This window comes from Chanos chanos, chromosome 5 (genome assembly GCF_902362185.1).
Source record: "Chanos chanos chromosome 5, fChaCha1.1, whole genome shotgun sequence".
NCBI classification, from domain to species: Eukaryota; Metazoa; Chordata; class Actinopteri; order Gonorynchiformes; family Chanidae; genus Chanos; species Chanos chanos.
This window is the reverse complement of record NC_044499.1, coordinates 36,192,577-36,205,814: the sequence shown is the minus strand read 5'-3', so window position 1 is coordinate 36,205,814 and position 13,238 is coordinate 36,192,577. Positions and strand designations below refer to the sequence as shown.

At 40.2% G+C, this 13,238-nt stretch overlaps 3 protein-coding genes across 3 annotated transcripts in view; 1 reads left to right on the top strand and 2 right to left on the bottom strand.

Annotated features, from left to right (window-relative positions):
- Positions 1-2,160, top strand: part of aimp1b (aminoacyl tRNA synthetase complex interacting multifunctional protein 1b) — a 4,314-nt gene extending 2,154 nt beyond the window's left edge. Inside the window, exons 3-5 of the mRNA XM_030774940.1 lie at positions 148-374; positions 1,723-1,891; positions 1,994-2,160. Coding sequence (XP_030630800.1) covers positions 148-374; positions 1,723-1,891; positions 1,994-2,160 — 563 coding nt within the window. The remainder of the gene's footprint in view (positions 1-147; positions 375-1,722; positions 1,892-1,993) is intronic.
- Positions 2,161-2,512: 352 nt separating this feature from the next.
- On the bottom strand, positions 2,513-3,675 carry LOC115812459 (GTPase IMAP family member GIMD1-like). The gene is made up of 2 exons (XM_030774939.1): positions 3,154-3,675; positions 2,513-2,788 (listed from the first exon to the last, which is right to left on the bottom strand). Exons 1-2 carry the CDS (start codon positions 3,673-3,675, stop codon positions 2,513-2,515), a joined length of 798 nt encoding a protein of 265 aa, XP_030630799.1.
- Positions 3,676-9,937: 6,262 nt separating this feature from the next.
- On the bottom strand, positions 9,938-11,902 carry LOC115812458 (dickkopf-related protein 2-like). Its single transcript, XM_030774938.1, has 4 exons — positions 11,759-11,902; positions 10,827-10,977; positions 10,340-10,468; positions 9,938-10,245 (listed from the first exon to the last, which is right to left on the bottom strand). The coding sequence occupies exons 1-4, from the start codon at positions 11,900-11,902 to the stop codon at positions 9,938-9,940; spliced, it is 732 nt and encodes a 243-aa protein (XP_030630798.1).
- Between the last annotated feature and the right edge of the window lie 1,336 nt (positions 11,903-13,238).

Below are 13,238 nucleotides of genomic sequence, written 5' to 3'. Positions count from 1 at the left end.
ATCTAAGACATAACACGTCCTTGACAAATACTAAACCATAGTCAGACGCAATCAGCAGTGCAGGGCTTGTAGATTTGACAGTCTTAGGTCACTAGAGCTTGATCAGAGTACAAAGTATACTCATGGAGCTGCTCATCTGTGTGTCAGGGGGTCGTAGGGAACCCGGGACAGTGGCTCGGCCAGACCTGGGGGCCTCCGCGTTGGAGACAGACTCTGGGGTGGATGTGTCCAGACTGGACCTTCGCGTCGGCCGTATTCTGTCTGTCAGGTGCCACCTGGATGCCGAGTCCCTCTGCGTGCAGGAAGTGGACCTGGGGGAGACCACATCCAGGATGGTGGTTAGTGGCCTTGTCAAACACTTGACTCCTGAGCAGGTAAGAACCTAAAGTCACTTCACAATATAAAAAAATATGTAATGTAATGTGGCATAGCACAGACACAAAGACATCTTGCAGACTTGCTGCAGTTTCATTCGAGAACTATTTTTAGACGCTATTTTGGCTGTTTTTTGGGAGATTCATCATCCCACAGCAAAAATGGTTGAATATGGACAGCTTGTTCTGGAATGTAATATATAATCAATTAACTGAAATAGCTGAATATGGACTGTTTAACAACTATGATTCATTATGACCAATTTATGGTTTTTATACAGTTCTAATCATACATGTTTTCATATTTGTGTGTTTTTCAAGGTTTTATACCATTCTTTACATTTTTTCCATAAAACACTGTTGAGGAGTGAATTTAAGGATGATAGTTTCAGCATGTTTTAAACTCTTAATATAGAGTGTGAATCTCAGCCCTCTTACATGGGATATCTGAGAACTATAATAATGGGACTTAAGGCTCCCTCTCTATTTTGGGTGGTATGTTCTTGCCTGTCATCTAATGTCTCCAAGGTAAAAGTGTGTGTGTGTTTGTGTGTGTGTGTGTGTGTGTGTGTGTGTGTGTGCGCGTGTGCGCGCGTGTGTGTATGTGTGTTTGTGTCCTCTCCTTCAGCTGTTAAGTAGTGTGACTCTCGATTGCCAGCTGTCAGCAATGCTCTCCTCCACTTAGAATGTGTGGTGTAGTGTGTGTGCGTGTGTATGTGTGTGTGTATGTGTGCGTGTGTGTGTGTGTTAGAGAGAGGGAGAGAGAGAGAGAGAGTGAGAGAGAGAGAGAGAGAGAGAGAGAGAGAGGGAGCGAGAGAGAGAGAGATCTGCTGTTGAAGGGGAAATTGAATGTCATGTGAAAACACATATTCTGTCTCGAAGCTGTTGCTGAATGCTCTTTTCTGGACAGTGTGGGACATTGGTATTATTTGTATGGATGTCAGTCCTAAATGATAGTTAGGTTTACGTTTCTTAAGACCACTCAGCAAGACCTTCATATAGAAACATGGCATTTACACTTTGCACACACAGACAGACACACACACACACACACACACACACGCACGCACACATGCACACAACGCACAACTTTCACATCATATTATACATATTATACATTATTTATTTTATATATATATATGCGCACACACATTTATACATAGTAAATATAGTAAATATTAAATTTGTATAACTGTTAAATGTTCTATATTGTCAAATATTGGCAATTATTTATTATTTGAATTCTTGAATACCACTAAATGTGCCTGTGTGTTTTTGTTTGCTCTTGTTTGTGCGTGTTTGTGCGTGTGTGTGTGTGCGTGTGTGTGTGTGTGTGTATGTGTATTAGATGCACGATCGCTTGACTGTGTTGCTGTGTAATGTGCGGCCAGTGAAAGTCCGTGGGGTTCTGTCCCAGGCTCGGATTCTGTGTGCTTTCAGTCAGGATGATCTGGAACCACTGGAACCGCCCACTGGGGCTCAACCCGGAGACAGAGTCACCTTCCAGGGTTACCCCGGTAACAACACTACCTGCCGTAACGATACACTCATACTTCATAACAGTTATGGTGTTGCTGTAGTGACCGGAGGTTGAATTTTATACATATTCATATTCCCAGGGGATCCAGATCGGGAGCTGAATCCCAAACGTAGAGTATGGGAACGCCTTCAGTCCGACTTGCGAACGGACACCAAGGGCGTGGCCACGTACAGGGGCGTGGCCTTTGAAGTAAGGGGGAAGGGCCTGTGCCGTGCTCCCAGCATAAGCCACGGAGGAATCAAATGAAAGAGCAGAAAAGAGCATCACCCTTCCTTTAACGTCAAAGTGAAAACCAATACCTGCTGATATTTTCATCACATTTGAGATGTGAAACATGAAACGACTGATCTTCAAATAAACTTTGTGTTTACTGTTGCCAGTGATTTGTGCCTCAATACAACAGGCAGTTGTTGTCCATTTTGAAGCCCTGACTGATGTAAAGTTTTATTTGGCAAGACCGGCTGAAGCATCTTAGTAATGTTATGCAACCATTTTGCAGTGTTTTTAATCAGGAACATCAGTCCCTGTTTAGTAAAGTGTAGGTATAAACATATAGAGTGCACCATGTTGATCATAAGAATCCAAACATACCTCCCAATTACGGTATGGTGACTTGTTTTAGCTGTAAGGAAGAATATTTGTTCCTGACAGTCAGCTGAAGTATGCTTTCTCTCAGTTTCGTGCCTTCCTGCCACACATGTTTGGTGGAGACGTCAGCAAAATAGACCCTGTTCTCCACCTTCTCCACCAACCTCTGCGTGACTGACGACCCCCTCTGTAAAAACTGAGTTTGGCTGAGTTTTGAGCCCCGCAGTTGATCTTTATGAGTGAGAATTATCATGGAGTGACTGTTCCATGATGGACCCAACAGGACCTGGACAACAGAGAGACGCGTTAGCAGAATTATTTGGCACACTGCTAGCTCTGTGAATAGTCTAGTCATATAAAGTGGAACCATGAAGTAATAAAATTTTTGGATAGAGGGAATATCTTTCACATGCTATACTAAACAAACAGATGTGCGGTGGGTCACATTTAAAGGATATTTGAAGTAACGTGACTGGGGTTGGGGGGGGGGGTGTACATATATATATATAAATATGGGCCTACATATGACTCTCTTACCTCAAGAGTATACATATATATATAAATATGGGCCTACATATGACTCTCTTACCTCAAGAGTATACATATATATATATATATATATAAATATGGGCCTACATATGACTCTCTTACCTCAAGAGTATGATTCAGTTGATTTTCCACCTCTCTCCCCAGTGGGACGTCTGCTCTTAGCACCAGCAACAACACATCAACGCTCTCTACCGACCTGTGTGACATGAAGGTCGTCACATTTTGCAGTATTTCTGCTTCAGTCAGGGCGAGATTCGGGATCGCTGGGGTGTCGATCACCCTGAGACGCAGCGCTGTTTCTTTACCCTGTCGCCGTAGAAACGCAGGGAAGCTCAAGCTGCAGAGCTTTGGTTCCAGTGTCACGGGTCGGCTCGAGAGGGAGGAGGAGAATTCCAGGCTTCCAAGCAGGGCGTTTCCGACGGCGCTCTTCCCGGTTTGGGGACCTCCCACCAGCAGCACATTCAGAGTCACCACCTCCTGTTGTGTCCTGGTATTCTGACTCCCGCTGATAATCTGCCGGAGGTACAAACTCCAGCGGGCATATTTACTGTCCTTATTTGGGCGTTCGTTGTTATTCGGCTTGTCTTCCTCATCCAGTTGACCGTTTTGGTTTTCCAGATTCATCTTCACTCTTGCATCTTTGAAAAAAAATATATGAAAAAACCATTACAAAGACTTTAACTTCATGTACTACAATCCCGTGCAGTGCTGTTATCTGCAGTAAAATTACACCTCTCACCCATTTAAACACAGTTAAAACTCATAGAGCTGCAGAAGATCACAGAGAATCTCAAATATAATGCTCTTCACAGTCTATGCCAAGGAGTCACTGATATTAATGTTTGTTTTTGCCTCTGTTTACCTATGATGCTCCTCGCATTGTTCAGTGGCATACAACAGTTTTGTTCTGAACACCTTCCTGCTTTATCTTCATACATGAAATACAGGAAATTACGTCTCTCCTTCACATCTCTTGCAGCACTCTTAGCCATGCCCAGCCATACACAGCTATATTCAGCTTTGCCACACGCACACACACACACACACACACACACACACAGACACACACACACACACATTTTACTGTCCTCACTTCACTCCACAAACACTTCATGGCTTGTGCACATCATACAGAGCCATTACTTGTATATATAAAATGTCTGTCTGTCTGTCTGTCTGTCTGTCTCTCTCTCTCTCTCTTTCTCTCTATCTCTCTTTCTCTCTGTCTCACACACACACACACACACACACACACACACACACTTCCCCATTTTAATCCCCTCTTGTAATTTCCTCTTTGATAATCCCTTCCTCTGTCCTTAGTGTCATGATTAATTTTTACTGCTAACGGTGATTATTCCATTTCTTAATTATTAATTAAAACTCACAGCGGATGAATACAGTAATTTTGCGATGATTACTATACTTTTTGCTTCCCACACACAGTACATGTCTGGTTGCTTGTGCATAGGGAACATATTAAAATCACACATCCTATATACACTCTAGAAAAACACATTTTCATTTCTCTCGACTGGTCTATACAGAAACTCGATTACCAGTGTTTTCAGTTCATGACTCAAGCTTGATTTCTTACCTGCTGTGGAAAGCTAGAGGTCTTTGTGCGTGTGTTTAGGAAGCAGTGTTCTGGGGTATATGAGTGTAGATACAGAACTGTTTGCACAGGTAAAACGCTGCCTGGTTCATTGGCCGGACTATAAAACACACCTTTGTTCCGTTCTCCACATGGCTATAAAACAAGATCAATATTCCAGGGCCTCAGTCTCCCACTGATGAGACTGCATAATGGTCTTTATAGATCAGATAATTAATATTATCCCTATCCCACTCTATCCAAGGTCTGTGTGAGAAAACATCTGCTTTAAGACAGGAAAACAGATGCAGGGTTTTTTGCAGGTCAAAAAAAAAAAAAACCCTGCATATATTTTGTATTGAAAACACATACAAAATGACTGTATGTGTGTGGGTGTGTGTTTAAGAAACCCTTTCAATAAAAAAAGCTTCTGTAACAGTAGCTTTAGTGTAGCGATATTAATCTATACAAAAACTGATAGGCTTAAATGTAAGGACACTTCATTTTTGAACTGTTCAGTGTTAGAGAGGAAAATTTTAAACCAGTACGTGTGAATATGTGTTGAAAATATTTAAACCCTTAATAAAGTGAGGCTTCCATGTTTTCTGTTTTTGTATTGTTTTTTGTCAGAATACTGTATCACAACATTCTCCTTCCCTCTTGAGAAACTGCTGATATTAGATGCCACTGACTCTGGCAAAGTTGCGAATTTTAAACATCCCCTCACCTCTCGGCCTCCCTCAGTGCTCAGAGGCAGAGCGCATGTGTCCGTGGCTCTCTCCTCCAAGACCGAGTCAGTCTTGTCTGAACAGAGGATCTCTGAAAGCTGCGGACACTGAGCTGTCCTCAGGCACATACGCTGAGAAGAAAGATGATTGGTTCATTATGATTATTGTTATTTTTAGATGTATCTTTTTTTTTTTTTTTTTACTGTGGAGCATCTGGTTTTAGTAGTTAAAAACAGTCCTACAATATCAGTGGTTCTCATCACTCCTGTTTGACATCTAACTCCCACATCCCTAACCCTTTACTTGTTCATTCGCTCAGGGACAGAGATTCCCTGTGCATTGTCCTCAGTGTTTCACTGGAAACTCTTTTTTTTTTTTTTTTTTTTTTCAAAATGAGCTTATTATGGCCCTGGCCTAGACCTTTGTTTGTGCCTCAGACTCGATCAGCCATGTGAATTACATTTTAAACTGTATATTTAATAATGTGTAATTCATTCATTTGATTTATTACATTTTAAATGTAGAATTTACTGTTGTAAATTAGCACAACATCAGCAAGCGCTCCTTTTCACCCGCCAGTTTCCCTGGATTCACCTGCAACTGTGCAACCACTGGGCACATAGTAGTCTACTGCTGGGCACCCTGAATACTACACAGCTATACCACGCTGTCATGCCCTGCTTCTCTCTTTCGCCCTCTCCTGGCCATTTTATGTTTGTGTTTGTGGTTTGTGTTGCATCCTGGTTTCCTTTGTTTCCCCCTGTTAGTTTACTCATTTGTTACATTGTTTTGGATAGTTTAATCTTGTTTATTCCTGTATAAATACTCCTGGATGCCTGAAGGTTGAATACACCCGAGACCTGAATACGCCTGAAGCCTGAATACACCTAAAGCCTGAATACACCTGAAACATGAATACACCTGAGGCCTGAATACACCTAAAGCCTGAATGCGCCTGAAGCCTGAATACACCTGAAACCTGAATACACCTGAAGCCTGAATACACCTATAGCCTGAATGCGCCTGAAGCCTGAATACACCTGAAACCTGAATACACCTAAAGCCTGAATACACCTATAGCCTGAATACACCTAAAGCCTGAATATACCTAACGCCTGAATACGCCTGAAGCCTGAATATGCCTAAAGCCTGACTATGCCTGAAGCCTTAATACACCTAAAGCCCGGATACTCTGGAAACCTGAATACGCCTAAAGCCTGAATACGCCTGAAACCTGAATACGCCTAAAGCCCAAATATGCCTGAAGCCTTAAGCCGGAAGCCTTAAGCCTGAAGCCTGAATACGCCTAAAGCCCGAATACACCTAAAGCCTTAAGCCTGAAGCCTTAAGCCTGAATACGCCTGAAGCCTGAAGCCTAAAGCCTGAAGTCTTTTGTTTCATCCTGTTCATTTCCAATAAAACTAAGAAAACCTGCGCATGCATCCAGAACTTCCTTCAAACCGTGACACATGCCATTATCAGTGATGGTGTTTTGACCTTGAGTAGGGAAAAGACCTTTTTGTGTGTGTGTGTGTGTGTGTGTGTGTGTGTGTGTGTGTGTGTGTGTGTGTGTCTTTTTCTGGCCAGCATATGATCTTCTGTAAGGGTTTTTATTCTGTTTGGTACAGGTTGATATGGTTTTCATTTCCTTTCATAATCTTTTATACAATATATTAAACTTTTCAGCTCTTCCATCCTGCAAAATTCAAACACTGATTAATTTATAATATACAGGCAGGAAACATTAGCAACTATTTATCTGCTGAAATAACTTATGTGAAAAAATCATGTCAAATATTTAATCAAGAGGAGACAATTGTTAAAATGTCGACAGGGGTGACCATTCCCTTTAATTCAACAAAGATGTAAACTTTACGTTGTACATGAAAGCAGACTTTTAATGGTATATGTTTAAATGTTTCTAATTTCAGAGCTCTTAGCCAGCTCTCAGTATCGGCCGTCATTGAAACACTCTGAGCACCTATAAATCAGAAGATTTACCCTCTCTTGATCCTATCACCAAATATAATTCTTTCCAACTCTAGGGCAGGAGTCATATATTACCGCCTACTTTCTCTCTGAACAGAAAACTCATGTTGGGCTGCGTTTTTATCTTTTTTTTTTTTTAACTACAGCATAGTAAGCTGAGATCTTGTGCTGTCTGATAAGAGGCAGGGAAGAACATGATGGTACTCCTTCAGGCTAAAAATACTGAACTTTATGAGTGACTCCAATTTTGTATCAAAAGAAGATGGCTTTAAATCGCAACCCAATCTAACCTTATTTTTAGAGTAGTACTTTTGTTATTTTCAGACCTAGTTGATGCTTGGCCCTTAATATACCTCAAATAAACAACTTGTGAAGCTGCCCATCATCTAAACGCAGGTCAAAATGTTGTATGAAATGTCAGCTAGCTACTGGAGGATGTATAATATGACCTAAAGTGAGATCATGTGTGTACTATAATATGACCTAAAGTGAGATCATGTGTGTACTATAATATGACCTAAAGTGAGATCAGGTGTGTGCTATAATATGACCTTAAGTGAGATAATGTGTGTACTATAATATGACTTAAAGTGAGATAATGTGTGTACTATGATATGATTTAAAGTGAGATAATGTGTGTACTATAATATGACCTTAAGTGAGATAATGTGTGTACTATAATATGACTTAAAGTGAGATAATGTGTGTACTATAATATGATTTAAAGTGAGATAATGTGTGTACTATAATATGACCTTAAGTGAGATTATGTGTGTACTATAATATGACTTAAAGTGAGATAATGTGTGTACTAGGACCAGGTAAGGCCCAGCAGAGTTCAACTGTCCTGGTGCCTAAGAAACATGAAGAATATTTGGGATTGGGGTGAAGTAGCAGCATGCTCTCATCCTCTCCATATGGAGGCGGCAACAGCAACACTTAGAAAACTTTAAAGGCAGTGCCACACATGAATCTGATGGGTAAACCCTTCATGAATCAGTAACACGATGACTCCAGTAGGTCTGCATGCTTAAGTCCAAGAGGCAGACAGCCATCAAAGGCACTGTTTTTGGTTGGTAAATGGAGATATAAATGTCAGATATTAGTGATTCTCTGGGATCCAGTCAAAGTCATATTTCATACATATGAAAGCACTGATCTGAGAACAGTTAGCAGTGGGACATCTGGAATCATACACATGCACTCCTGAAGGCCTGGCAATATGGACAAAACATGTGTTTTGCAAAACCTCAACAGAATGAGAGAGGGAGAACAAATGAAGAGGATCTGTATCTTTGTTCTCAATCTCAACCATCTTTGTTCAGCTTCTTTAATAACCAGCTAGCTCAAAGCATTTTACATGAACTCAGACAAGAGGCAAAAGTAAGTGTGTGTGTGTGTGTGTGTGTGTGTGTGTGTCTGTGTGTACAAGTAGGTAAATCTGATTATTTCTACAGATTAATTTTCCCACAAAGGCAACTACTTTGGTCTCTTTTCAACCCATGAAGGTTTGATTTGACGTTGGCTTTGAAATGTTAATTCCTCTGTCTGAAGACTAAAACTGAAATATTCAGCGCAGTGAAGTTACAGACATTATGAATATGTTGTAGAGTAACCTTTGTCCTCAATGGGAAATTACCATTCAACCCACCGCATTTTTGCAAAAGATTATTCGAAATACAAAGCATATACGAACATTTCCACAGAGTAAATTCATCAGTGTAACTCACATAGAATTTAGTCAGGTTTGAGAGAGTCCCACAGTGGTGGCAGGGAAATCACGCGCAGTCTCTTTTCACAGAGTGAATGTAGCACTGAACACTTCTCCTATATACCATATACTGTCACAGGGGAGACAGATCTTATGTCATGTCTTTCTTCCCATCAACTCATAAATATTCATGATTTTTGTTAATGTTCATTATATTCCGTTACTGAGGGTCCCTTCATATTTATTAAACTGAATATAAAAAAACGCCACTTTTTTATGTAAATCAAAAGCAATTGAAATAACATGAAATACAATAAATTCCACAGATACTTATATGAAAAATGTGTTCTTTTTATTAAAGACCTGGATGTGGAATATGCTCTGTTGTAATGATTAGACACTGTTTTGTTTGGATTATTCACACAAAAACTTACATACATTTTCTTCACATACATTTTCAAAGGCCTATAAGATGCTGTTTATCTGAGAAAAATCAGACCTGAAGGAATCTGAGTTTATTTTTTAAGAATGGTTTTCAAAAATGAAAGCAAAATTACATTGATCCATAAAGGATATTGGCACATCCTCTATTACCTTCTTTATTCTGACGTATACAAATCTCCATAAAAGCCCAGTAGAATGTGATAATAGGTCGTAATTAATTGATAATTAATAGCTGTTTTCACGTATCTCAGGCAGATCAGTAATAAATGCCATGCACATTTGCAAGCTGTTAAGAAAATCATGTTTAATTGTTGGAATCTATTCCTAAATCTATTCTCTCTCTCCCTCCCTCTCTCCCTCTCTCTCTCTCTCTCTCCCTCTCTCTCTCTCCCTCTCACTCTCTCTCATTTCACCTCCCTCTCATTCTTCCTGGCAGGTATACAGTCTTGCTCTCACAGCAGCAGTAGCCTTGCCCATAGCTGTGTGTGTAGCTCCAGTAGTGAATGCGTTTGGGGTGTCCTCCTCTTTCTGCACCCTGCAGATCAGCCCACTGGAGCAGTGACAGCGCTGGAACAGCTCCACCCTGTGGGAGCCCTTCTTCTGTAGCGCTTTGGTGCATGCCTCTCCGGGCCCCAGCTCCGGCTTACACACGCGCGTCCACAGGTGCCGGGCACAGCAGTGACCTGGAGCACAGTCTGTCGACCGGAGGCAGGCATCCCCGCCCTCACCTGAGTCAGAGGGAAAAAAAATTAATAATCACAGATAATAACCACACAAACATACAAATGCATATACTCATTGAGACATACTCGACACACAAACCTTTGAGGGGCTTAACATTTGGTCGAATTCTGTTTCTTCGATGAACGCCTCTGACAGAGGGTGAGATTTGATTGTCTAGAAAGGGTATACGGGCATACAACACACTGTGTGACAGTGGGGTACACATGTCTGTAAACAGAAAGAGAGTGAGATGCATATGAAAGTTAGAGACACACTGTGTGACAGTGGGATACACATGTCTGTAAACAGAAAGAGAAACAGAGTGAGGTGCAGACAAACGTTAGAGAGACACACTGTGTGACAGTGGGGCACTCATGTCTGTAAACAGAAAGAGAAACAGACAGAGGTGTAGATGAGAGTTAGAGAGATGTGACATGGTGCATATCAATGTAAGAGAAGAGAACAATGATAAAACTGGAGAAATTCCCAAAACACCATCATATAATTCTATAATCATGCATCATATTTACCTATAATGGTGTAATGAGTAAACAGGTATCTGGGTAATATTGTCAAACTGGCTTACAGTTGCTACAGTAATTGCCAGGGCAACACATTGTATCTCTATGACAACGCCTCCATCTCCTCCTGCAGGGGGAGCAGTGGGAGGGGCTGTGTCGAGGGATATAGCAGTAAAATCCTCGGCCACATTCTCCGTCAGCTCTGCAGCCATACACCTGTCCACACACACACACACACACACACACACACACACACACACACACCAGGGCAAACACAAACATTTACAAATGCCCATAAAAAGACAGACCCTTATGCATTTACAATGAAATCAACCAAAAAAAAAAAGTGTTGTCAGTTTATAATTACATCTTAACAAGTTGAATGAAACACATGCCAGAAAAAAGTGCGATCTTGGTCATTTGTGCTGTGTCCCCCTGGCAAGATTATCACTACTGAAGCTCAAGAAGCAGAATACTTGACTGTATTAATATTTCTGAAATTGTTTCATTTGCTCAGTTTCATCAAAATCACAATCTGTGGTAGAGATCACTGTTGGAAATACATAGTTTCATGACTTCACTTCCATGGATTTCTCTGTCTATCAGTAGTACTACTATCCATAAAAGATAATGATGACGTTTCACACCCAGTTACATTAAAATAGGCAGACTTTTATTATTATTATTATTATTATTATTATTATTAATAATAATAATAATAATAATAATAATCAGAAGAAGAAGAAGAGGAAGAGAAAAAGGGGAAGAAGAGGAAGAAGAAGAAGAAGAATGCTCTAAAATTTGGTATTGGTACTGTTCTATTTTGTGGTATGACCTTAATTAAATTTCTGATAATTCATTAAATTTAACGTCTAATTCGTCATATCTAAACAAAGTGTTTAACTTTGACAACGTTTTACATGGAATTAAAGAAAAATTACACATTTTTACACAAAATACACATAAATTTACTCTCTAGCCTATCCCTTTTTCTTACCTCTCCAGTATTGTTGCGCTTTCTCACAATACCGATGTGAGATTCCGTTGAGCGGGTATCAGACTGATTGGATGTCTCTGCCACCGACGTGGATTTGTTAATGTTTATTTTAACTTTGGCTCCCGCCTCTTCTGACCACAACATCACGACTGTCAGGCAGAAAAACCATGGGTGTTCCATTGATATCAGCATTCTCAAGGTTTAATTCCTGGGTTTTTAAAAATGCCTCTACTGTAACAGCAGTCGTTCTATATTGAAAAATGCGTCAACCTGAATTGTAATAAGACGCACAGCGCGCGCAGTAACCTTGGAGTTATCCTTATTTATATCAGCTTGCGCTGCAGCTGAAAAGAGCAAGTAAGTCCTTTTTTGCGTTAAAAGGTGAAAGTTGAATCTTGTAGGTAGGTAGGCAAGTGATACGTTGCGATTATTCATCAGAAGTCTAAATCAAAAGCGTGTCGTGCCCTCGCTTTGAGCGCGGTAAGAATCCGTATAGAGTATATGTGTGTATATGTCGCGCCCTGGCAGTATACTTAAAGGAGGTTTATTTAGTGATATCAGGAGCTTTGCTTTTTATAGGTCCAAAAGGTGCGCACGCTCCCCCCGCCTCTATTTAAACTTACCCAAGTGTAACCGATCTTAGCGAGCGGAATATCTCATGAATTTGCACTGTACTAACCAGAGACAAGAGACCTCTGGATCACAAACTGAGTTGACATCGAGTGAACTGTATCATTCGTTGATTTTAAATATTAGTCAAGACAATTTAAAATATTGATGAAGACCGTTACTGGACATCACAGATTCATAATTCATAAACAAATTAATATTTGGCTGATACAAAATTCTGCATTGATATCAACAACCACGCCCCCTACTACGCAACACTATAACACTATATATATGTGTGTGTGTATTCATTCTAATGTAATATCTAATATAAATAAATTATACACATATATTGACATAATCATTTTTTAAATTAATTGACTTCAGTGAATCTTAAGTGAATTTAAGCATTTTAATATTTATCTCATACTATGCAGTGTGTTAAAATTTATGTTTTCAATAATGAGAGGTGGTTGGAGAGAGAGAGAGAGAGAGAGAGAGAGAGAGAGAGAGAGAGTATGTGTTTGATTTTTTATAGTGCCTACCTTGACGTTTAATATCCATATGTTTGTTATACTATCGGGCAGATAAGCTCAAACATGTGTGTTTGGCCATTGACTGAGCGCTGTCAAAATGCTTTGTTAACATTGTGTAAATCATGCCTGATTGAGTGAGAACACACAGGTAGGCTTGGATGTGACCTCTTAAAACCTAGCTCAGGATCACAGCTTGACCCAACAAAAGCATGCAGTTATATGGGGCCTGGTAGATATTATTTCTCCATCCTCTATATCTCTTATCATCCATCTATCTGTATTTTCTAACTCTGTTTTTCACTTGGCTTCCAGTGCATTTTTTAATCTCTTCTATA